At 40.7% G+C, this 25,870-nt stretch overlaps 2 protein-coding genes across 5 annotated transcripts in view; both read left to right on the top strand.

Annotated features, from left to right (window-relative positions):
• kdm6bb (lysine (K)-specific demethylase 6B, b) overlaps positions 1 to 20,015 on the top strand; it is a 29,700-nt gene extending 9,685 nt beyond the window's left edge. For 3 of the 4 annotated variants that reach the window (XM_044371046.1, XM_044371047.1, XM_044371045.1), the window contains 21 exons: positions 1,256 to 1,388; positions 3,905 to 3,963; positions 4,730 to 4,853; positions 6,272 to 6,328; positions 6,612 to 6,831; positions 6,959 to 7,204; positions 7,355 to 7,510; positions 7,602 to 7,886; positions 8,645 to 11,355; positions 11,434 to 11,560; positions 11,860 to 11,965; positions 12,741 to 12,946; positions 14,040 to 14,221; positions 14,316 to 14,384; positions 14,479 to 14,627; positions 14,739 to 14,853; positions 14,961 to 15,148; positions 15,299 to 15,440; positions 15,534 to 15,660; positions 15,767 to 15,937; positions 17,359 to 20,015. In XM_044371046.1, the coding sequence (XP_044226981.1) occupies positions 4,735 to 4,853; positions 6,272 to 6,328; positions 6,612 to 6,831; positions 6,959 to 7,204; positions 7,355 to 7,510; positions 7,602 to 7,886; positions 8,645 to 11,355; positions 11,434 to 11,560; positions 11,860 to 11,965; positions 12,741 to 12,946; positions 14,040 to 14,221; positions 14,316 to 14,384; positions 14,479 to 14,627; positions 14,739 to 14,853; positions 14,961 to 15,148; positions 15,299 to 15,440; positions 15,534 to 15,660; positions 15,767 to 15,937; positions 17,359 to 17,382 (5,400 nt within the window). In that variant the 5' untranslated portion in view covers positions 1,256 to 1,388; positions 3,905 to 3,963; positions 4,730 to 4,734 and the 3' untranslated portion in view covers positions 17,383 to 20,015. Of the gene's footprint in view, positions 1 to 687; positions 966 to 1,255; positions 1,389 to 3,904; positions 3,964 to 4,729; positions 4,854 to 6,271; positions 6,329 to 6,611; positions 6,832 to 6,958; positions 7,205 to 7,354; positions 7,511 to 7,601; positions 7,887 to 8,644; positions 11,356 to 11,433; positions 11,561 to 11,859; positions 11,966 to 12,740; positions 12,947 to 14,039; positions 14,222 to 14,315; positions 14,385 to 14,478; positions 14,628 to 14,738; positions 14,854 to 14,960; positions 15,149 to 15,298; positions 15,441 to 15,533; positions 15,661 to 15,766; positions 15,938 to 17,358 lie in introns of those variants that run through there. The other variant, XM_044371048.1, reaches the window with a different exon arrangement.
• Positions 20,016 to 22,129: 2,114 nt separating this feature from the next.
• On the top strand, positions 22,130 to 25,503 carry tmem88a (transmembrane protein 88 a). The gene is made up of 3 exons (XM_044369684.1): positions 22,130 to 22,652; positions 23,924 to 24,244; positions 24,840 to 25,503. The coding sequence occupies exons 2-3, from the start codon at positions 23,936 to 23,938 to the stop codon at positions 25,125 to 25,127; spliced, it is 597 nt and encodes a 198-aa protein (XP_044225619.1). The 5' UTR covers positions 22,130 to 22,652; positions 23,924 to 23,935; the 3' UTR covers positions 25,128 to 25,503.
• Positions 25,504 to 25,870: the final 367 nt, after the last annotated feature.

Below are 25,870 nucleotides of genomic sequence, written 5' to 3'. Positions count from 1 at the left end.
TTAGAAATGTGATTGATATTCGGCTCATACTGTACGTTCTTTTTCTGTGACCGTGACGCTATTTCTGTCCTGCATTCAGTAAGATCATGTATGTGCTGTGCATTCAGGGGCGGGTTGTCTGTCCAGTGGCTGTCTGTCTGAACATTGTCGCTTCTCGCTTTCCCTCCATCTGTTCTCTTCATGTCTCTGCTCCTCGTGTTAGCTGCCTAGAAGCCACCAGAGACAGGCCTGGTCTGGTGCAGCCCATCCTTCCTTTTATGGTATAGGATCAGTATCCTTCCTACATACACACACATGCACACATAAAGTCTCAACAAGAGATGCACATCTGCAGTGGTTCACTGCAGCTAACAAGCAGCTCCACATAGTGTGAGATATGTAAGAATGTGACAGACTGTTGCTGTGGCCAAATGAGAGAACAAATTGGAGTGTATGTGCAGAACTGAGGCAGTTTTTCACTGCTCAATTTTTTCAGATTCTTTTTAAAGATTCTTCAGATGTTTTTTCAACTGACAGAGCTGCTGTATACATGTTACATACATCAGAGAAGAGTGAAAAGAGAAAAGCAGATAGCAATGTGGACGTATACATTAACCCCCCCCTCACTCTCTCTCTCTCTCTCTCTCTCTCTCTCTCTCTCTCTCTCTCTCCTCTCTCTCTCTCTCTCTGTCTGTCTGTCAAAATCACACACACATGCAAACACTCCCCTCCTTGCTTGAGGCCTTGCTCCCAGCTCTGGACTAAATGATATCATCGGTTGCCAGGGATACAAGGACACAGCGTGCAGAGAAAAGGGAGGGTGAGGCATAGGCAGAGGCATACACATAGCCTGGAAGAGAAAGGAAGAGGCTGGGATATTAGGTATCAAGAAAGAAAAGGAGCCTTGTTGAAACATGTAGTTGAAGATAGCAAAGGCAATGGAGCAGTGCCATGAAGAGGAAAGACAGGAGAAAAGACTGTCAAAGGTTACCCATCCTTCCTCTCCTCTCCTCTTCTCTTTCTCACATCACTTTCATTCTCTTTGTCTAGAGAGGGTCAGAACTGTAACAGTGCAAACGTTTGTGAAAGCATGTGTTGTAGAAAATGAAAGACAAGAATAGAAAGGAAGAGAATGGCAGGAATACCTGAGGGATGAAGGAGAGATTCTGTCCTTGATTTAAAACAATAAAACCTTCCTGTCTTGTACATCTGTGCACCAACTGACTATGGTATTTCCTCACTCTCTCTACTATGTGTGTCTTTGTGTGTTTGCCAGATAGCGGAGCATGTCTATTTAAAGGAATCAAGAGACTGCACAGGTCTGCTGTCTTGCTATTCCTGACTGACAGCATCATCAAATTTGGACCAGTGAGCCTGTCCTCTCCTTTTCTCTCATCTCTCATTGCAAGGTAAGATTGCTTACAAGGATGCACATGCTGCTATTATGTTTCAAGTAAATGTCTCCAATTTACACTTAGCAAAGAGGGTTAGTGTGGTGAAATTGTAAAAGGTTAGACAGACAAATTGGGGTCTCACCAGAGACATGAATGGATGCATGGCTATCCCCCTGTGGTTACAGAGAGATGACCAGGGTTTCCTTGGTGACAAGAGGGAGGGAGGGATGGAGTCTTTGGAGCAGATTGAGGGCTGCAGACTTTGGGTTTAACCTCTAGTAGGTGTCAAGTCATCACCTACCAGCATAATCATTGTTTCACTTGCAAAGCATAATTTGTGCACAGACTTTTCACTATACAAATGAGAAACAAAATTTGGCAAACAGGTGATATTTAACACGATTCATGCTGTATGTACTGTTTGAATTGCACATTCATTACTTAAGGTTATTTTACTGTGAAGTTAAGAGTTTACCCAACAGCAGCTTAACCCCTTTTGCACATGACATCATTTGGCCTTGCAGCTAAATTCCAGATGTCTCGCATTAACCCTGCGCAGATGGGTTTAATATTGGAAGCACAGAGCCATTGTTGTGTTGAGTCAAATTGAAGCTGCTGTTGACTGACAGCTTCCCCTACAACACTGTAACAAAAGTGTGTGTTTCACTGTTCAACAGGGAGGGTCTAAAACAGATGGTCTGTCTGCTGTTTGTGTAATGTTGCTCAAATGCTTGCAGGCTCAGGGTTAAAAGCGCGATAAAGCATCTTTTCTTGTTAAAGAAAAAGGAAAACTGCAACACTGTCTAAAAATCTGGCAACACCACACAAAGAGTGAAACATAGTTTATAAGTTGTTGGCATGAATTAAGCACACAGTCCTGTTGGCATGAATTAAGCACACAATCATGAATTTATTAGAAATCAGGATTGACAATGATGCAACATTAACAAGTTGCCATTTTGGGACAAAAAAATACAGTCATACAACCAAGATCCTAAGCAAAGAAAATTTTAAAGCAAGGAATTCTACATTCATTCATTTCAACATTAGCAGAGAATTGTTGAAACTCAGAAAGCTGCTCTTTCAAAAATCTAATCTTAGTGGGACAGGAGTTGATGTAAGGATTAGAGTGGATGTAATTAGACATGTTGTGTCTGTTGTACAGCTTTATGTAGTTACTGACAGCATACAGTGCTGTATGTTAGGATAAAAGCATGGAGTCTTACTTTACTGTATGTTAGTAGTGTAACATAGTATGCACATACAGGTCTTTTGTGTCCTCTTTCTGCTCTAAAAATAAATTGAAATGCAATTGACTCTAAAGAGCCTAAAGCCACAGCAGAAAGAACTGTCTGGCTTTCAGTTGCTCTGGAAACGGACTCTCAGAGAGGTTGCTCACTTAGCTCATTCAGCACTCACAGTAAGGTTATTATAGCACAGCTGCAACAGTCTTACCACAAACAAACCTGTATGGAACAAACGTACAAAAATTACCACTAGGGAAGTGGTAACATGTTGCACAGTAGTTCTTCATAATACTTACAAAGAGCTGTGGGAAATGAATGTGCGTGTAGAGGTGCAACCTGTCACCAGTACAGCCTTGTTCTCTTCAGCCTGCAAATCTTTCAAAGTCTGTTCAATTCAACAAAATAAACCCATAGCCGAAATGTTTGGCAGCTACAATAAAAAAACAGTAAGATTGTTTCTTTCCCTGGTAAAAGACACTATGAAACTATTCTATTTAAAGCAAGAGCAAAGGTTCAATAAAAATGAAAATAGGCAGAGGAGGCTAAGGATTAAAAGTTGTGATCAGACAATAAGTGAACAACTTTTAACATTTCTGCCAGAGACACTTATAACCAGCTGAACACCTGACCTGGTATAGTGGTTCAGTACTCAGCTGGCAGCTGTAGAGCTCACTGTGCCTGTGGAAGTTGCTCTACTTGAGGCAAATGCAGAAATATAGATGTACTGAGTTAGCAGCTGATAATGAGTGGTGAGACTGAATGGCTAGAATGGACCCCTATATAAGACGCTGTTGATTTGAGACACATTAACCACCATTTCTGTCCGTAAATTAGACTCATGGCTTACAGGGTGAGAAAAACACTACAGCAGCCCACCCTGTGTTTTTCTCTGCTTGTCTTTGTTCTTAAAGTGAGGTTGCCATGGTCCTTCGTCTTAGTGCAATGTTTTTTTTCTATCCTTGGATGGCCACTGGCTGTGGTGGCTGCTGGGTTGTCGTGATTAGAGAGAGGCTGAATGCACAATGCAGCTCTGGCTGACTGATGATATGACTGCTGAACAGATACAGTGCAGCAGAACAGTACAGCATGAGGAAAGAAAATCTACTAGAGATACACAAAAGGGCACTTAGGTGTCAGTGTATATCACAAAACCACAAGGATAAAAAGCTTATTTGTTATTAAGCCAGAAGAAAAAGTAATTATTGTGTAGATATGGTATGAAAATACATTTTTATTTTTAGCAGTGCACATAATGTATCACTCAACAGTGTGTCTTGTCCACAGGTTGTTTTTTTGCTCTCAGGTGTGAAGTGGAGGGCCTCTCAAACACAGACCCAAGACTGGTAAACAAAGTTATTTCTGTCTCTGTGTGTGTGTGTGTGTGTGTGTGTGTGTGTGTGTGTGTGTGTGTGTGTGTGTGTGTGTGTGTGTGTGTGCGTGTGTGTGTGTGTACGTGTGTACGTGTGTACGTGTGTGTACGTGTGTGTGTGTGTGTGTATGTATGTGGCTATTTAAATGCAAACATGCACTATGTACACCACTGACGTACTTTACATGCAGTATCACAATAGTACTACAAAAACACATGTCCGCTTTAAGCAGTTATGTGAAGGCATAGATTACTTTCAACTGTAACTATGTTACACGTGAAAACTCAGCGTTAGTAATCAGCTTACTGCAAATGTCACAGATGGTAGAATGATGCACATGAACATTGCTTTGTACATCCAAAATGTCATCAAATCCTTAATATTTCCATGTGTTAGTTGGTAGTGTTACTTGACATGATTACAGGCCTTTCCCTGTAGGCTTTCATTAAGTAATAAATCAGTGGAGTAGAACAGATTTTTGAATCAAGGACTAAAGCTTGCCTTTATTTTCTCATACATTGTATAAATGTAAGAATTATTCACAAATTTAAATTATTGTACAATAAATTAAGGTAGGCATTGTCATCACATAGCATCAGCACATTACTGTGCTAAGATCCGATGGTTGAAAGTGGCAATACTTCCATATTGCATGTCGTTAAAAGAGATATATTTATTCATTTATTTGTTCATTTATTCATTCAAAATCTTAATCTCATTAACAACATCTCTGCTTCAGGCTGCATGTATCACCCAGCAGAGCTGTACTCTGGCCGTAACACATGGGACTCCTACCCAGCTGGAGGACCTAACAGAGCACAATGGGCTCCTGTAAACAGTCGGCCCTGGAACAACACACAAAGGTCAGCAGTGCCATCACAGCACTCACACACAGTGTTGCTACAGTGTTACTTTTTATTTATGTAAAGGCAGTAGTGCATTTGCAGGGGCACACATATCTTTAGTTGTTAACACTAGCCAAGATGTACAATAAGACTTCAGCAACCTTCATTGCATTGTTGACTGTAACAGTTAAGAAAGAGGACATGGTAAAATGCTTGTAACACCCAGATAGTTGGATGGAAAATGGCTGAAGCATTCCTGAAAATAATTTAAATCCAGTGGGAGTAGATAGTAGAACAACTGGAGGCTTGAACTTCCCCAACACGGGTCATTCCAGCAGTTGGGACACCAGCCTTTGTTGTCTGGACTGATTAAAGATAAGCACCACTTTAAGGGACTGACTGATTTACTGAAACTGTGATGAGCATTTTCATGAAAAGCTCTTACTTCAGCTGCAGCTGAGAGCATGATATTGTCTACAGTTTAAATAAGAAGGACTTTGGTGAATGAAACCATAAGTTCTTTATCTGCTGCTGAGAAAAGCCTCAGCTGGAGGAGTTGAGGGTGGCTCTAATGAATATGATTGTAACTTGAGCTATGTGGTTGCGGCTTTTGGCAGTTGTATCACTTGTGACCACCAAACGTTAACTTCTCTTTGAGAAAGAAAAAGCATAGAGCTGACAGGTTTTGCACTGAGCAACATAGTTTGATAAGTTGTATTAAATGTAATACAATCCACAATTCTCCTTTAAAGGTAAAATTAAAGGCTCCATTATGGGTCACATTGATCCCCTGCATGGGGTCAAGTGATCCTTCAACCATGCAGAGGTGCTTTATTAACAAGCTTTGCAAATTGTCTCCATATTCACTGAGGTCAAAGAAGTTTATTGCTACAAAAGTGAATGTTTTTTTCCCCATCATATCTGTCATGGTTCATCATGAGTTGAGTTTGAGTTTTGCTAAAGTAGCTGTCAGCAGAGTGCAAAATGAACTTTTTTGTCCACCAGCCAAATGGCTAGTGAATGTTCAAATTTTACCAGCCGCTCAATAAATTACTGTTGTTTTTTTGGCTGGCAAGTGAAGCAGATCTACCAGCCACTTGCATATTTTACCAGCATTTAGCTGGCTGGTGTTAATTTTGTGCCCTAGCTATCAGCAAGGTACCCTTGATGAAGGCATTTAAAGAAAGAACATACATGCACAGTAAACACTTGGAGGAAACTGATGGCTGGTTATGTCAACAGTTGGCAAAAACAAGAAAGTTTGGCTTAAACCCAACTTCTAGCCTCCATCAACACAAGTCAGAGCTCCCAGATTTGTTGCATACTGACTTGAACTGTTTATTTTCAAGTTTCAACTGCATTATCTGTAAGACATTATAGGTTTTCTGTATGTTTTTTTTTCTTGCGAAGAATAATTGCAGTTTTCTTCACTGCAGATGCCAAGGAGGGCGCAATCAATCACATCATCCACAATCAAGTCGTCTTTATCATAGGTGAGTAAAACAGTATAAATATCATTCATTCAGTTATATGTACCTGAATGTGTTTGTTACTAAAACCACTCAGATGGATAGAATAAAGCTTTTTAAAACAGTTGAAGGGTGACAACTCTTGTACCTGCCATTTAAGCGACAGAACAGTAGAACAATTAATGCTACCTGGATATGAGTTTGTGTACAGTATAAAGTCCCATTTGTGTCATGCTATGGCATCACTGTCTTGAATCCTTTCTTTACCTCGATACTTGTTGCTCAGTCCAGTTGTTTTTTTGCTCAGGGAAGAGAGAACCGTCAACCATGTCCAGGACAAGGGTATTTCCAAGGGGCACAGACAGCCTTTACGTCTTTGGGATGGTAAAGAGCAGCCATTTGAGGCCCAGAACTGGCATCACAACTCCACCCGCTCATTCCACAACCGAACTGGCACCAACAACAGTTATCTAACAGGACCAGGAGAGCGCTACACAAACTGGGACAACAATGTCAGCAACTCTCTGGTGAGACCTACAGATGGAACAGTATAATTTTCTGGAGTTCATATTATTATTTCAACTGGAGTGTGTATCATCATTTGACTTTTTGATTAGAACTGTCCTTTTTCTCTTTTTTTTTCTCTGACTATAGCATGGGGGTCCTCGCCTGCATCGCAACAACAGAGAACTCCAGTCCACACCAGAGAGATGGGCTCCCTCAGACTGCCGCAGGAGCTTCGCAGGCCGAATGATAAACAACAGACAAGGACTCTGGAAACGACCAGCACTCCACCAGCGGCGAGACCAACTCCACCAGCACAGTCCACCCCCACAGCACCCTTTATCCCCTAGGGAAGAGTGTCCAGCCAAGAGGAGAAGGGACTCTGGCCCTGATCAGGTAAAGTTTGTTGACCTAGTACAACAATCCTTGATTCATTTGTTAAAAATAGCCTTTTTACCTGTACGTTTATTTCTGTGCAATAGCACCACCCATTGGTAAAATCCCATCCACTGTAGTATTTCAGGATATCTGTGCTTCTCTCTTTAGTCATCTCATCCAGGATCAAGGCATTTACTTTTACTTGCCCATGCCCCATCACCACCTCGCCACCACCGCTGCAACCAAGATGACTGGAAGCCTCTTCATGACAAGGCAGGTTCTTGCCACAACTCTGCCCACAGGACCTCAACAACACAGCAACAGGTAAGCTTGTATGATCATTAAATGATTACTAAAAATGTAAACTGAATATAAACATGTTGATCCTTCTTAATTTCTGTTCTTGGTTTTGCAGGAAACCTCTAAACTACGAGCTGGAGGACATGGCTTCTGTAACGGTAACCCAACAGTTCAAAACCATAATTGTGGCAGCAGACCACCACATCATGGAAACAGAGGGAAGGATGACCGGAAAATTTCGTCTTCACCAGCAGACCACACCCGTGTGCCTTACAGCCACCAAAACCATCATTACCACTATCAGCGGCACACAGGCCACCCCAGAGCCACACAGCACAACCCCCCGCTACACCCTCTAGAGGAAAAGGACTCCTGGAGCCATCATTACAAACAAAGCACAGTGAGAAATAAACCATTTAAATAGCATGAAAATTATAAAATGAAAACTTCCTTTTCCAAAGCTGTTTTTGTGTCATTTTACCAGGCCTACATCTAGATCCAAATGTTTTTGGTTTATGAGCCAGAAGGCCCCTCAGATCCTCTGCTTCTTCTCTTGTAGCTGTTCCACAAAGAAGAAAAAAAACATTTGAATATGCTCTTTTCAGCCATTACGCTCCAAGCTGCTGGAACAGCCTTCCAGGGGATCTGAGAGGAGCTGAAAATATTAATATTTTTAAATTTAACCTAAAAACCCATCTATTTAGAGTGGCTTTTATGTAGTGTTTTATGGTTTATGGTTTTATTATTTATGCTCATTTTATTTGTTATCATCATTATTATTTATTTTATTCTATTTTGTTTTATTTAACATTTTACTGTCTTACTATAATCTATTTATGTTGTGTAGTATCTCATAATTTTATTTTTATTGTTATTTTATTGTTCATATTATCTTTTATTATTGATCTTTTATTATCTTAACTACCCATCTTTTATTGTTGTCTCATTCAATTAACCTTTTTTGCCTTTTAATTATTTTGGTGTGCATTGGTTTCTAAATCCATTTTTTAGCATCCCACGTTTTGTCAGTTGCTTTTAAATCACTTTGAATTGCATTGATTTGTTTGAAAGGTGCTGTATAAATAGTTAAAAGTTTGATTGATTGATGATTGATATCCCTGAACAAAAGTCTAAAGTGATATAATGTTAACTCTGCAGGAACCTCAGCGTACTCATCCAAGGGGCAATTCAAGGGATCCAGCCATCTCCAGGTCTTCTGGTGCAGACTCTCCTCCATATTCATCCTTCCTCTGTGGTCCTAAAGATGGAGGTTCTACTGCCAGCAGTCCACGTGCTCCCTCAAGTCCCTCTTCATACACAGTGGCCAGTGGCAGAAAAGATCCATCAGTCATTCATCAGTGTAGTCCTGGCCTCAGTGGACAGCAGAAACTCCAGGGAAGTCCCCATCACACCCCGAGACCTAGCCTGACATCTACAACGTATCATACACCTCATGCTGGCCCAAAATCCAGGTTTTTAGATGTCAAATACAGAAAGACCTCACACCCCCTCTGCTCGCGACAGTCCCCCCACAGCAGATCCAGAGCAAACAAGCCTGAGAAGGAGTTGGAAGAACACAAAAAACCTGAGTGCAAACAAAAAGAGAAGTTGGTGAAAAAGGAGAGAAAGTGTGAAGTTCAAAAGACAAACAGAAAGGGTGAAGAAAGAAAAAGGAGGAAGAAAAAAGAAGAAAAGAGGTTAGGCGAGAGAAAAAAGAAAAGGGATAAAACAGCGAAGAAGGAGAGAAAATTAGGCTTGAAAACTAAACTCACAGGAAAGGAAATGTTCACTTCCATCTCTACTTCTTACTCTTCAGGGGAGGTCAAAATGACTAAAATAGAGACTACAACTCTGACCCCAGAGAATCAAGGCCAGTCAGCACCCAGCCCAACCAGACACAAGCACAGGGAGAGGAGTGAACGTACAGAGAGGACATCACACAGGCCATCCATAAATATTCAAAATACTCCAGAGAATCACAACACCCCTGGTCGAGCTCCTCATCCCAGCTGCACTTCACCTCTACCATCCTCAAAATCTGAAAATCGCAAAATGCCCAAAAAGATCGTCAGTCCTCCAAAACTCCCTGTCAAAGAACAACTAATACAGTCTCGACTCACGAACACCAGCTCCAAAAAGACCAGCAAGAGGCCTACCATCATCTCATCCCAATCAGAAGACGGACCAAAAGCAAAGCCCGATGATACACTCCCTTCTCTTTTATTTAAAGCCTTAGCACCTCTCAGTACAGCATGTTCCATTAGTGTAGATCAACCCATGCATGGCAAAGAAGGTGGGTACGGAGGGATTCTCAATGCCCCTGACCTGCAGCCTGTGGCTGTGATGGGAAATTTGAGGGAAATTGGAGACAACCTTGCAAACACTCCTCCTGTACTCAGCTGGCAGGGCTCTCCAGTATCAGTTCTGGGAGAAGATGAGGATGAGTTAGAAAAGGGAGTGATAAGTAGACCTGTCCTCCAGCCCAGCCCCACCCAGTGCTTTTCTCCTCCTCCTGTAGACAGTGAGAGCATTGATGAGATGAATAAGGAGCCTTGTGAAAGCACACTGGCTGATTATTCCCACAATGACATGTCTGAACTCAGTGATCTACCAACTAAACAAGTTGTTAAGGAAGAAAAGGAGGAAGAGATGGACAGCGGCGAGGAAGCTTCTGGCTCTCTTCTTCGTGAGCTTCGTCACCATAAAACAGGATTGGATGATGTCTTCAAGAGCCTGGCCACCTTCCTCGGTGGCCAGAGGGTCACATGTCGAGGCGGTCCATTTGGGGGGCCTCCTGCTAGCACTGCAGGAGGGGTTAAGTTATCCTCTTCTCTTGCATTGGGGCCAGACATCCACTGTCAGGAGCATCAGGATTTCTCCCCCAGATCAGATCTCACCACATCCTCCAAACCCGGCAATCAATCACCAACTCACACTACCTCAGATGCACTTTTTAAATCCCACAGTCCGACAGATCTGTGTGATCCTGTCACAGATACCCTGGTGCAGAAAAAGCTGGAAGAGACTGAGAATGATATAGAAGAGAAACAAGACGTTAGGGATACAGACATCCTCCCTGAGAGAGCAGCGTCATCTCTTTTGGACGAGTCATTAAGTGCAGAGCTGAGACTGACCACCACACATACAGCCTCTTTCACCGGCCTCCTCACTGTCTCTACCAAGGAAGAGAGGGCAAACAGCGAAGAGACAGAACACATTGTCACAGACAGAAAAAGAAAACAAAAGAACAAAGATGGAGAAAGAGAAGGAGAGATCAAGATTAAGATAAAGAAAGAAGAAAACGGTATCATCTGTCTTAAAAACAAAGCAAATGAAATAAAAGATTTGGAAGAAAAGGATGCATGTAAAACACCTGTTTCACCTTCAGTGCCAGTCATCTCCAGAAACTCACCCATACCCCTCAAAGACAGTACAAAGGGCCAAATTCCTCAGAAAAATCCAACCCCACATGGCAAAGATGTGCAGAGAGAAAAAGGGGACACTGGGAACTCCGAGGTAAAGATTGTAACAGAGACGAAGGAAGAAGTCAGTGAGTTAGAAAATACGATATCCTCAACAGCTGGAAACACAGATACCAAGAACTCAAGCTCAGAGTCAACTGTCACAATCAATACATCCAAACTATGTATCTCCACACCAGCGAGTAAACCCTGCTCATTAACTCCAGTCGACCCCCTGAAACTAAAAGCATTGTCAATGGGCTTGTCTAAGGAGCTTAAGATTCTCTTGATTAAGGTGGAGAGCGCTGGTCGACAAACATTCAACATATCAGAGGTGGAAGAGCAAAGAATCCCACTTTCCAAGATCAGCATCGAAAACACCGCCACTGAAGTGATTAGAGCTTGCAAGTGAGTACTCTGATAAGCGTAATCCTATCCTATCAGAGTGGGTTTTAATGCTCTCTTTTCTTCTCTTTTTTTTCCCAGGGGGACAAGGGTGAAGGGGAAATTCAAGGAGTCGTACCTGCTTCCTGCCCTTTCTGTCAAACCTAACATTAACATCGAGACCCCCATTCCACGAGAAAAGCTTAACCCTCCCACTCCAAGCATCTATGTGAGTCCACACGGATTAGGATAGTAAAAATGACGCAACCTAACAAGTAATATCCTCAAATGTGGAATCCTAAAATCCTGTTTTTCTTACATGAACAAGAAACTATAAACAACCTCCGTAATTCTTGGGATGATTTAAAGTCTCTAGATAGCAGCAGAGTGAGCTGCCTTATCGTACCTTGTTTCAAGATCTACACATTTCCAACCTACTGTCAGTATTTTTCATCTGTTTTCAAGACAAATAAATTCATTAATTTGCTTTGTTCAAATGCTCATTATTGTACTTTGCTGTGTCTGCAGTTGGAAAGCAAGAGAGACGCCTTTTCTCCAGTTCTGCTTCAGTTCTGCACTGATCCCAAAAATGCTGTTACTGTCATCAGAGGCCTTGCTGGCTCCCTCCGCCTTAGTAAGTTTATACATCACACTCATCTCAACTAATGAACCCCTCTCATTCACTCGATTTAGCCCAACAGAATTAACCTTCCATCCACTCGAAATGAGGTTTTTGTGATTAGTAACACTTTGCCATTAATTAAGGCCTTTTGTTTGTTGTTTTGTGGAAATAGTCATGCAGGGAAGAGAGAAAGAGAAAGGGAAAAGGGCATCAATTCTTTACATATAAATGCATCATATCATAAGTCGTAAGGTTGGCAGTGTTTTATTCTAGATGTAGTAGACATTTTACGCATTTGATTTTTTTGAGTCTTGTCATTTCTGTAATGAAAAATACTGTATGTGTCGTCTCTTTGAGCCATCGCTTTCTCCGAACTGTATGTCAGTGACGTTGCATCTTTCACAATCATCGTGGGCAGCATACAGTGCCCCATTGTCACAATCAATTCATGGTTGTGTCTTTATGATCCATATTTGAATGACCATGACATGATGGCTGGGCCACTGGGAGGCTCTATATTGATCGAGGAATGCTGCTTTGAATGCATTTGCATATTTTAGTGTATCCTTTCACCTATTTTGTCTATGTCATACTTGGTTGTATGAGTTATAAAAATGCTTAAAGTCAGAAAATAAATAAATGCAACTGAGGTGACAACCATTTTTGAGTATTAAATCTAAATACAAAGAGTTTGGGGGAAAATTTTACTTGTACTTGGTAAATTTTATTGGGCGTTTATTATCTGATAATTATCTCATCTGCTCTGCTGTCTTTCTTCCTATGTGAGACCTTGGTCTGTTCTCCACTAAATCCCTGGTGGAGGCCAATGCGGAGCATGCAGTGGAAGTGAGGACTCAGGTTCAGCAGCCTGCTGATGAGAACTGGGATCCCAGCGGCTCCACGCAGACGTGGCCCTGTGAGAGCAGCCGTTCACACACTACCATTGCCAAATACGCCCAGTACCAGGCTTCCAGCTTCCAGGAGAGCCTGCAGGTAGACATTTTCCTTCATGGCACACACATTTATACTCACTTAGACATGCACAGAGTTAATATTTAATGGACAGAGCTTGTTTAACGGAATCAAAAAGCAAAAATGATTGTTTTGTCCGTCAAAAAAGAAACTGGAAAATGAATATTGTATACGCTAACAGTTGGTTTTCTGATATGAAAGTGTTTTGAAGAAAAAAGTTTTTTTGATTTTTATGTCAGTATTCAAACCAATGTGAGTTCTGCCTCTCTTTATCTCTGGTGTATAATCTCTCTTGAACTTTCAGCAGATTTCAATAAGTTGTTTTTGATGCTGCTGGAATAGAGAGGAAAAGACATAAATACACACAAAGACATGCATTACAAACGTATAGTATATAAGTATATGTAATGATAATAGTAAACTATATAGCACTTATCTTAGCAATGTTACAAAGTGCTTTACAAAAGAAAATAAAACCAACAAGGCAGATAAAAATAAAGCAAAGAGGAGCACAGAGGTAACGGCCATAGTACAGAGTAACAATAAAAGATGCACAATAATAGTAATAATAAAACTCTAAAATGCACAGAAGTAAAAATAATAATAAAAAAATAAATAAAAAGAATAACATCCCTAGCCCTCTTTACTCTCACCAATGTGAAACCAGGTTAGAGTTCTATGTAATATTTCAGATTGTGTATATATCGATGTAGATCTGTGGTTACAGCAATAGTGAAAAGCAGTACAGTGCAGTTACTATAATGGATATAAATACACATATTTCCCTACAGTTAGTTTAGCCCCTTGCACCACAGTGGTCCATTATTAAACATTCCTCCCATAATCCTGCAAATTTCAAGCAATTTCAATAAAATAGCAAAGTAAGCTTACTTGTTGTAGCATTTACTAAACCAACTCTTGAAGATGTGTGTGTGTTTACATTCATAGTAAGCTGTTGCAAGTGTATAGACTAGTAAAATCCACACATGTAGTAGGTGAATAATCTATTTCTGAGATATCTTTGTCCAGGACCTCAAAAGTGAACTACATTATGATGCATCCATTTTTAGCTGTTGGCCAACCTGTCAGCTAAGCTCATGTAGATGTGTTATAGGAGGAGAAGGAGAGTGAGAATGAAGACGAAGGAGAGCAAGCCAAGTCCCAAGACCCATCAGCCACTGCAAAAGCAGGTCTCACATTAGCCAACAGTAAAGGCAGTCCCGCCTCGACTACCATGAAAGCCAATTCCGCTCTCCTCAGCAAAGCCCAACCTCTTCAAGCCACCAGCGTGCCCAGGTCAGCGCAAAACTGTGATCTGTTTGTATTAAGAATTTACTGTGTTGAATCCTCTGATAACAATACTCAACTCAGACTTTACTATTCCCTTCAGCTCAGAGATGAAAACAGTCGGAAAGATAATCAAATTTGGGACTAACATTGATCTCTCAGACCCTAAAAGGTAAGATTATGATATTAACTTGTGCCCACTCAAACTGAGCTTCCTGAGGGTCCTTTTTTTTCACAACACTGGTCTTCTTGTTTTTTTTTATAAGGTGGAAGCCACAGCTGCAGGAGCTGCTGAAGTTGCCAGCTTTCATGCGTGTGGAGTCGAGCAACAACATGCTCAGTCACGTCGGTCACACCATCCTGGGCATGAACACTGTCCAGCTCTACATGAAGGTGCCAGGCAGCCGCACGCCAGGTCAGTGTGTGTCTGACATCACAATTAGGCATCAAATCCTCTGATTTCAGAAGTAGGTCTTTGTTTTAAGGTTTCAAATGAGTAACAAGCCTAAATTGTGTTTCTCATCAGGTCACCAAGAGAACAACAATTTCTGCTCAGTCAACATCAATATCGGGCCAGGTGACTGTGAGTGGTTTGCTGTCCATGAGCACTACTGGGAAGTTATCAACAAATTCTGTGAGAAGTGAGTGAGGAGGCTTTCAGTAGGATCACTTAAAGAGCAGATGTAACAATAAGATACAGTGTGTGTATGAGCTACATTGCATTATTGCATTGCAAACTTTCCCTCAGGCATGGTGTAGACTACCTGACAGGGTCCTGGTGGCCAGTTCTGGAAGACCTTTACAGTGCCAACATTCCTGTGTACCGCTTCATTCAGAGGCCGGGTGACCTGGTGTGGATTAATGCAGGGACTGTACATTGGGTCCAGGCAGTGGGTTGGTGCAACAACATCGCCTGGAATGTGGGACCGCTCAACTGTAAGTTACAACAAGGACCAAAAAAGCGAAAAATAGCAGCACAAAACTTGACAATCAGGTGTTCTTTGTCTCAAATTACAAATGAAATATGCTCTTTAATATTGTGTCTACTCTCAGCCTCACCACAGTTTATGTTTTTTGCTCTCCCAGCATACCAATATCAACTCGCCCTGGAGCGCTTTGAGTGGAATGAGGTGAAGAAGGTTAAGTCAATCGTTCCCATGATCCACGTTTCCTGGAATGTGGCTCGCACCATCAAGATCACCAACCAGGATACCTTCAAGATGATCAAGTAAGATGTGTGTTTAGTGTTTATCTGTGTTTTTGAATGTGTGTGTTCGTGTGTTTACATTTTTCATTTTCCACTCCTCTGCCTCTCTCTCAGACACTGCCTGATGCAGTCCATCAAGCACATCCAGATTCTGAGAGACCAGCTGGTGGCTGCAGGGAAGAAGATCTGTTACCAGAGTCGTGTGAAGGACGAGCCGGCCTACTACTGCAATGAGTGTGACGTGAGTCTCTCTTCCCGCCGGCCTCGCTGTCTGTCAGCACAGTAAATTATGCATTTGTGTACGTGGTGTAAATGTTGCAAACAGAATATGAACTGTGTTTGTGCAGGTGGAGGTGTTTGACGTGCTGTTTGTGACCAGTGAGAACAGCAGTAAGAAGTCCTATGTGGTGCACTGCGAGGACTGTGCCCGAGCCAACAGCCCGTCGCTGGCAGGAGTAGTGGTGCTGGAACAGTATCGGATGGAGGATCTGATGAGAACCTATGACAGCTTCACACTGGTCAGTCTCACTTTGTCATATTATACAGTAACAGTAATGCCAAAGTGAAAGGTTCAGAGGCTAGACCAGGTAAATACAGGACACCACATTTCTCCACTCAGATTATACCGTCTTTATACTGCAAGTAAAATGAGAAACTGTATCAAAAATCAACATTAGATAAAGACACAAATTTTAAATCATGACTCAAATAAGTTAAAGAATACTGCTGGTGTATGTACATTACAGCTGACCATTACCATTGTCCAAAGGATACCATAACACTTAAGATTGATTTCTCCTCTTCGAGACCTCCATTGCTTCTGGTCGTGTTGGTACGATATGGAAGGAACTTGCTTGCGATAGGTGATCAAACCACACAGATGCATTGAATTGATTACATTATTTTTGCTTTGTATTGTAGCTGCAAGCAAGAACTGTTTATTAAAATTTTATTGCAAAATTTTTAATGCAAGAAACTGCAACATTTACACTGCATATTTTCACATCCATGTTTGCTTGTTGTTTGTCTTCCATTTTGGCAGCACACTATAAACGGAATATTTTTCCAAACAGCCTCTGCTGGCAGCTGCATTATCAGACAATCATGCAAACTGAATGTTTGCTGTGGTGGATTACCTGTCGAGAGCAACATTTAAGTCTGTGCAAGAGGATTTTCATACTGCTTTGAAATGAACTTGGCTTTAGATTTCAATTTAAAAACTTACACTATGCTTTGGAAAATGATCAGCAATAATGCAAAGTATACTGTGCATGATGTGTAATGAACATGTTTGAACATGCAAAACCACATGTGCACCTCCTTATCCTTACCTTGTCTGCAGTAAAATATGTTAAGTACATGAACTACCTCAACAGTATATATCATCCATTCACACACTGTATATTGTAGCATCTAGAGTAATATGTATCTAGATTTTTTTGGTGATATGTTTAGTGTTTGTTTTGGTTAAGGTTAGGTTTAGTTACATTTTCCAACAGTTACATTTCTTGACAGAAACAACCAGCAAAATATATCAACCAGCAGCATAAACAACCAGCAAAATCATTCCACAGACGACCACACTTAACATTCTGTGTCATTTACAAGGAATGTTGAGCACAAAATTGACAATTCACCACTAAATAAGATAAATAAAAACATCCAGACAAAAATGTTTTACAACTGGAAAATACAGATAATCAGGGAGTAGCACAGAATACAATCAGTACACTCAAAATATTATTACCTGTTTGTGGTTGTTTCAAGTAAGTTATAGTATATGTTTTGTGTATATTGGAATATTGTCTTGATGCGTTGTTTGTTTGAAATCGTTTCTAATTGGTAATTGGTTTGTTGATCATTTCTTGTGCGTACGTACATACACACACAGATTTTTCACATGGTCAGCTGAGCCCTGTCTCTTCTTCTTCCCCTTCAGGCTCCATCACCATTATCAAAGTGAGGACTCCTCCCTGGTGTCTTTCAGCCATAACCAAAACTCTAATGGCAGCACAAATGTTGTCTTCAAGGCAGTCTATTCCTGGAAACACTTTCTGAATCAGCCAATCACGTTTACTCAGTATTGTTTACATCACACAATAAGGTATGGATACTCAGCCAATCCAACTATAGCTCACTGTCTTCCCCATACCAGCTGCTGATTGGACTTGTGTTTTGAAATAGAATGACTAGACTGGTACTTCTCATGAAAAGCATTTCAGATATTAAAAAAAAAAAAATGTGAGCACTGCTAGCACTGAAAATCAGGTTATATGTTCAACGGACACTGCTGTGATTCAAAAGCGTCAAGTAGCCAGTTTTGTGTATTGATTCAGGTACTTTTATGCAAATTCAGTAGAACTTTTTTTACACCAATCTAGTTATTCTATATGTCCATGAATTCGCTGTGATTCTGTTGTACCAGCAGGGGAATCGCTTCACAGGAGAAGTAGCTGATTGTCACATTTGGCATTGTATTGGTTCCTGTTTTTGTTTGGTATTCAGGTAAAACTCTGACATTTGTCATTCCTGTCTGTAAACTCTTTGAGGTGCTATTCCAATCTTATTTATTCTCGTTAGATACTTAAAAAGTTTTACCAGCCTAGAAGTACACCACATTGGCCTTGTGAACTGTATTTAGAGGAGATGTAATTAGAGGATTAAATACACACAAAAAGGTTTTATGTAAGTATTAAAAAAGCAAATCAAAAACTTTTATCAGTTTCTCTAAAATACGGGTTTACTAGAGGACTAATATGGTTTCATTCTTAGTTGGAAATCAAGTATGTAAATGGAAAATTCAATTTTTTCAGTCCAGCTAAATAGTCATTGGTGTGGTTTCTATGATACACCCGGAAAACAGACATAGTGGTGTTTTTATTTTTTGGGAATGGGAATACAATCCCAGTTTTATACCTCTTTTGTTTCTTGTTTCTAGATGACAGAAAATAAATAATTGTAAATTGTGAATGAATTTATGGGATACACAGTGGTGCGGTGTGCACAGACGGGGTACAGAGAGGGGAATCACTTTTGTGGCTTGCGTTGGTGAAGTGCCGCTTACAGTCTGAAAGAAGTAATACGTCCAAAGAGACACACAATCATAATTGTACAATGCAAAAGCAAATGAGGGCAAAAAACAATGAGCAGACTGCAGGGCATTTCTTCAGTGTTTTCATATGCAGCAAACATCCATCCTGATCAGGCTCACTTCATATTCCCAGTTTAACATGTTTAAGAGGACATGAGTTGAGACATGACAAGTAAGGCCCAGTCGTCATTCTAACATTTTTCTCCCTTTTTTCTTCTCCACCATGTAGACAGTCCCTGAAAATGGAAAGTTTCATTTTTTTGTATTTTGCATTTACTGATCTTTAGTTGTAATGTTATAGTATTGTTATAATGTAAGGGTGAGAAAATTTCTACAGCTTCACAGTACATTCAAAAGCTTTGATTCCTTCATAAAATGTGATTATTACTCTGCACTGGACTCTATTCCAAATGCTGTTAATTAGTTGAGTGAATTAGGTTAGACCTATTTTACACTATTTGAATCGATGCTGTGTAGCCATGACAACAAAATCCCCACAAATGAAAATGTTCAGATCATACTCCTGCCCTCATCAGTCTGTGCACACCATTTAATGTACATAATCTATCTGTTGTCAGGTTTATTAGAAGACTTACGTGGTTTTGTTCTCAGTCAAAAATCTAATTTCTATATGGTCAAATATGTCCACCTCAGTCATTTGTTTTTATTGTTGCTATATTATAAGACACCCTAAAAATATCCTGTTTCACTCTAGTTTCAGTTACTGTAATGGTGGTTTCTTCCCATTTTTATACCTCTTTTTGTTGTCAGTTTCTGTTTTTTGGATTACAGAGGAAATGAAAAATTGTAAATTGTGACATTATTTATACTGTACATGGTTGTTTTCTTATATATTTATTGCATATCAAAGGGTACTTCACTTGATAAGGGGCTACAAGGTATTTTAAAGATGTAGTATGGTCATAATGTGTGGATAGGGGAAGTGCAATCAGGGAGCGGTTTCATTTTCATGGTGCTAGACCCCTCCTTGCCTCAACGCCCCCTCATTAAACAGCATATAATGATGTATGAAAATGAGTCAGTGACACAACTCAAACTGACCGGTTGGTGCTTAGAACCATTTCAACACAGTTTACTGGTACCAGAAATGGAATGATGTCTTTGTACTGTATCTAACAGATAAATATAAGATCTTTTTAAACTTTTTTCCATTGTATGAAATTCATAATCTTGTGAGGCATTAGTAGTTTTATGAGCATTAGCAGTAGTTGTAATTCTTTACACTTTTGCAGACTTTTAGGGATGTGACTTTTAATGGCGTCGAGGTTTTTGTTTTTTGTGTCTTGTCCTCATTCTTAGTATTATTTGAAGGATGTAACAATGCTCTTTCTCCTCTTGACTCGTTTGATTTATGCTGCACTTACTGTTTTAAAAAGAACTCACATAGAAGAAAACCTGAGCCAGACCTGTCTTAAATCCCTCTGTGATTTTTCTGTGACATATTGTATTGTTGTTCAAGAAAATAAAAATGTTTTGATAAATTATTCAACATTGAGTCTCTGCCTTTTTGATTTCCTTTCCGTAGTCTTGCTAGGTGCCTTCCAGTTCTGATTGATTCAGCTCTGTCTGCAGGTATGCAGGCATGCTCTCCTTATATGTCCAAAGTAATGTGCTGGGTATGAGTTTGATCTGTTATCAGCTCCTGAGGAAGGAGAGGTGGTTTACCATTTCATTTTACAGCAAAGATGGAATGTGACCAACATTTTCTCTCCTTCTCTCTCTCACAGTTGAAATCCTTTGCTGCACGATGCAACTTTGCATGTTGTTTCTCACAAAGGGCATGAGATTTTCTGTTCACACACACAAAAAACGACTTAATAGGTATGAAACTGGCTTCCAAAAGAAGCTTGTTGAATCCTAGGAAAACATTTCCATGTGAAATTGGTTTTTGATAAACTGGAACAATGTAAACGTAAATATTGAACTATTATTAAAGCAGCAGAACTATTTGGGTTAATTGTCTGCCACTTGTAAGATTCTTTTCTGTTCTCAGCCTGTGTTTGAAAGAATGTTAGTAGGAGACAGCTGAGTCTTTGCAGGATGTACTGACTCTCTGTAGCAACTTTTCCACCAGCAGTAGCTGCAGCTGCGTGTACAGTAGCTGCTCTCTTGTGGCGGCGCCCCGCTTCACATCCTCAAACATTTGCATGTGTCAGCTACCTTCTTGCCATAGTGTGCAGCCAGTGGCCACTGTGTGTCTCCACTGGACCATTTCGATTGAGACGGCCCTCAGAGTAGATGTTGAGGGAGGAGAGAACATTACTCATTTATTTTACCCTCCAACGTTTTCCTGATACCATCTTGTCAAAGCAGCAGGCTGCAGCTGCTCCACTCCAGTTAGAAGCAAAGTCATCCAAACGTAACACAAAGTGATCTGAATAATAAATCAAACTAATGAAATCTCTGACTGTCTTTTTTTTTCTTTTTAGGCAATAATGTGCTCTGAATGATTAGAATTGAGGGAACAAAGTCATACTATACACTTATGTAACATGTAAATTAACATTAAACTACCAACCTGAAACTATATTTAGGCGTCACATGCACTGTCTCATTGTGCTTTTGTCTCTCTGGTTCCTATTCTTTCTTTCTCAGACGTGTTTAAAGGACACGAGAATGCCAAAACTGTAGATGCAGGGACAGCTCATCGCAGACCGTGGACACAGCAGCGGATATCCCGGTTCCAAGGACAGGAAGACCACTCTTCCTCTACCAACCCCCCAGACATTGACATAGGCACACACACACACACACACATACAAACAGCACTCACAGTGGCATTGCTAATGGCAAAAACACCCATCGCTCCCACTTTTTTTTTTTTTTTTGTACCCAGAGCACTAATGCCATGGGCTCTTTGATCATTTTTCCTTGTACCGACTGTTAAAATGCCCTTATTCTCTCCGGGGAGTATATATATCTGTAAATAAATAAACAAAGATGTCCAGAGTGGAATGAAAAATGAGACCTCATATCAAAATACTAATTTCACCCTTTGAACTGAGCCCCCTCTGGTTTCTTATCAGTCCCATGATAGCCTCTTCCCCCTCACCAAATTAGTCAATGTTCCCCCCATCCTCATTTCCTTATGTTTTCTGAAAGTCGAGCTCTGTTTTTCATCAAAAGGTCAAGGGCCAAGCCTCTTGTCAATCCTGCTTCTGAAACATGCAACTCTAGCCTCCTTCTTCTTTCAGAGTGCCGAGTAGCACCAGGGTGCTTCCTTATTGTTCGCACCCTCATCATCTACAGTAAATGAATGAAGTGCTGCCAAAGGTTTACGTAACAGTCAGTCTAAAAGCTCCAGTTTGGGGAGTCTATGTGAGTTGGGGGTTTTTTTTGGTTTTTTTTTTAGCATCAAATTCAATATTAAACCAGCTCATTTGTTTTGAATTTCGAAACCTGCTTTATCAGTATTTGACGGTGAAGTCAGAGAAAGTGCTCAGTGAGGGTGTAAAATGTGGATTGGGCACCATACCCTGACTCCTCTAATCTATCCAAATAAACACTGTTCCTCCCTCCCCCTGGTTCCACAGCTGGGCTCAGGGGTTATCATAGAAAACCCTCCACTGCTCCCCTGCCCATACACTAACACAGCCCAGCCAGCTTTCTGTGCATTCACATTAGAGGCGCACAGGATACACACACACACACACACACACACACTGGTAACTACTTGTACTCTCAATCATATCTCAAACTGGAGTCAGAGTGAGGAAACAGAATGTCAGGGAAGGAAACGCTGAAGCCAGTGGGAAAGCAGAATTTGCCTCAAGTCTGCAGAGCTCTTTTCTGACTCACTCCAAGAGGTCTGAGGGAGAAGTCTGTAGGTTCATGACACCGGGGAAATATCAGATGATTTTTTTTTTCTGTAAAACAGGCCAAAACACACACACACACAAAACAGGAGAACATTTTAGGTTCTAACAGAACGGCGACTCAACCGTCACGTGGATACCACCCTCGAAATCTGGATTTTCAAACAGAGGAGAACATACATCAGGAGGAAATTCTTGAAATTCTCTTTGTCTCTGACCACTCACCGCTCCTCAGGTCTTTCAGAGTCCCATCATTCGCTGCCACCATCTAACTGCGGAAGGACAGGTCATCAGGTTTACCACAGAGTGAGTAGAACACACTTCATCACCTTTTTCTTTTTTTAAATAACAGAAAAATGCCAATCCTAATTCAAATGAAAAGAAAGGTCTCAGTTTTTTTGAATGTATGTATCACATAAGGCTAATAAAACATCTTGAATATTTTTCTTCTCAAATGTTATTCCTGTGATTCTGGAGACTTTGATTTGTAAAGTTGATCAAGTTCAGTCTGGAGACAAGAAGGCTGTACTGATAATGTCATCAAAGGGCAAGTGTTTGTGCTGCTTTGCTAGTGAATGGAAGACTGACTTTGCTGACATACACTTTAAAACATAGAACCTCTTCTAAGTAAAGCCACATAAATCCCCAAAACTCAGTCAAAACAATAATATTTTATTACGGGCCCATCCTCGGTTCGCCGATGTGTGGCACTAGAAGAGACTGTGTTCATGTTAGCATACTTAAGTGTTTAAATTCATATGATTTTCTCTTCATGGAGTATCACAAACAAGTGAGCTGTTTGTGTGAATTAAATGAACTGCCACTTATTTAAAATCTTGTCGCCAGACATAACAAAAATGAAAGATTGCTCTTAAACCACATGTGTTCACGTGGTAGTTGGCACAAAAACAGTAGCTGCTAACACACTCAAGAACAGAAGGAAATGGTGGCACCGGCCCTGTCGTGTTCTCATCACTTGTGATTTGTCACATGGAAAAGTTTGGATCTTTAGAACATGTCTGAGTCTACAAAATAGCTGTAAAATGAAAATGTGACATGGAGATACAGGCTCACAGACACAGGCTCACACACACTATCTACCACTAAATTATTTATTGTTTCAAAATCATCAAAGTCATTATATTGTTCTGACACTTAAATCAGTGATTAGTGAGGTTTTTCAAAGTTTTCCAGCTTCTCCTGCATGGCTCATTGTTTTGGCTCTGGAGTTTGGAGGTGGGGTCAGTGGAGCCCATTTCCTCGCACTTAGAGCTGTGCAGTTATCTGTGTTGACTTTCCACACCTTTCACCACATTATTTAAGGAGACCATTACTTAATGGCTCAACATTCTTCAACCTTCCATGTTTTTTGGGTACAACTTAAAAATGTGGGACAAGATTTCAGTGCAACAGAAATAACTATTTTAGGGATCTTCTTATCCTTCCTCAACATCAGACACATGTAAATACTTAAACTTTCATTCCTAACAGCGGGATTAAAATAAAGCCAGAATATTGTGTCCACATTTTTCACAGCAAATTCAGTAATCACATTAAGTTTTTCTTTTGCCTTTTAGACCACTACAAAGATGAGTCTGTCACGAAACGGGACGCTGGAGAAGATGGCATCTGAGCAGCCCCACTCTGAGCCAGGTTCCCCCTCTCGAGCGGGGTCAGGGGTCGTGGTGCCGCCTCCATACTCCCTTGGTGGCAGTGAAGCTGCTGACACCCCCGTGGAGTTAAGGGGCTCTCTGGACTGCTGGGCATGTTCTGTGCTGGTCACTGCACAGAATATGATCATAGCACTGATCAACTTCGGGCTGGCCAGCATCATCTTCGGCACCATCCTCACCCCTGCTCTTGCCATGATCATATTTGGCTTCCTCTGCCACTCCACAGTAAGGCTCTGCTTTCTTTTTTTTTTAATTGACAGCGGTGAGAGAGGATGCAGATTGATAAGAGACACATAAACAGTAACAGTATGCAACATGTATTAACTATAATATAGCCTTTTTCTGAAGTTAATATACAAGAAATCTGTTTTTTACCTCTTGTGCTGACAGGAAATAAGGTATATGTGCAGAAATGAGGTATATCTGTCAATCAGACTATGATTTTGGAATGTCACTGCCAATTAAACTCCACAAAGAGAAAGGAAAATGTTTTTCCAGAGATTTGATATTGTTTTCCCAAGATCTTACCGGATCTTCCTGGAGCTTAACTTTAATTTTTTGCAGCTGTGAGCAGCAGCTCCAGTTCCTTTGTGCAATGCATTGTGGGACAACAGTGTGCACAAAACAGCACACTCAAAAATCCAGCAGATTTAGAGCACATAGAGACTTAATTATACTTAACCACATACTCAAAGCCTGCTCAGACTTAGTGTGTTGTATGAAATTGGGACACAGGTTGGGATCGTCTGTGCAGTTTCTGGATTTTTGCATTCATGTCATCATTCCTTCATATTCCTCCTCCTCCTCTGTTGCTTTCCAGGTGCAGCCCCACGGAACATCTCTGTACTGTTCAGACCTGCTGGATGACGCCGGCTGTGTGGCTCTGCTGGTTGTGGGCTTTCTGCTGCTCACCCCTCTGCTGGTCTTGGCATTGGCTGCCTTCTGCCGTCTGGCTCGACACCTCCAGCTGGGCCTGTGTTTCATTCCTTACAGCCGCGCCGTCTACAAGAACCTGCCCGCCTCACGCCACAGGGGGGGTGGCGCAGGAGGCTGCTGCGGCCAGCAGGGAGCCTCAGATAGGGAGGGGAAGGGTAGCGTATGGGTGTAGGAGAGGAGGATTGTATATGCTTGTAATGTGTATCCCTGTTGGATGACTAGAGTTGGGTTGTTTCCTTCTGGCTCTTTTCTTTAATCAGATTTGCATTGTATTTCTATTTTTAAAGCCATTGTAAAAATCCATCATATTTTATCATTTTTACTGATTGTTTGGAAGTCAATATTGATTTTTGTATACTATTCCAATGTACTTTTTTAAGATACATTTTTACAATAAAGTGTCACTCGACAGCTGAGCTTTGTGTTTTATACAGAACCCTGTAAAAAAAACTGCACATGATGGACTGTGAAACATTTGAGAGAGAAGGAGGTGAAGTTGAAAGATGTATAGAATACAGTGAATGGAATTAATTGATAAAACATGTGTCCAATGCAAATATCCCTACAACATCATTATTGTAAGTCTGTGGATTTTCCATGGAATAGTGTAAGTGATCAAAGTCATCAGAATAATAAGTAATAGCAGGGTTACAAGCACTCATGGGACATGTTTCTACAGCTGTTATTTCAGCTGTCAAACACATGGTGTCTATAAACACTTACATCAAAACTATAGTTACAAGCTAATGTCAGTGTTCATGGCACAGTCAGATAAATCATTCTGTGATTTTTTTCTGACATCTTAATTACTGTGGAACATGCATACATGTGCTGTCATAGTTTATCATCTCTTTATACCCTTTACAGTTGTACTTAGCAGCTGAAAGCACTGTTTAAATTAACAAAGATATCAAA

This window comes from Thunnus albacares, chromosome 13 (genome assembly GCF_914725855.1).
Source record: "Thunnus albacares chromosome 13, fThuAlb1.1, whole genome shotgun sequence".
Lineage (NCBI taxonomy): Eukaryota > Metazoa > Chordata > Actinopteri > Scombriformes > Scombridae > Thunnus > Thunnus albacares.
The sequence above is the reverse complement of the archived record's forward strand: the minus strand, read 5'-3'. Positions and strand labels throughout refer to the sequence as shown.

What these genes read in the sequence shown, in the direction of transcription:
- tmem88a (XM_044369684.1), top strand. Translation starts at nt 23,936, where the DNA reads ATGAGTCTGTCACGAAACGGGACGCTGGAGAAGATGGCATCTGAGCAG. An exon ending in GCTTCCTCTGCCACTCCACA is followed by an intron (nt 24,245 to 24,839) that starts GTAAGGCTCTGC and finishes GTTGCTTTCCAG; the next exon opens with GTGCAGCCCCACGGAACATC.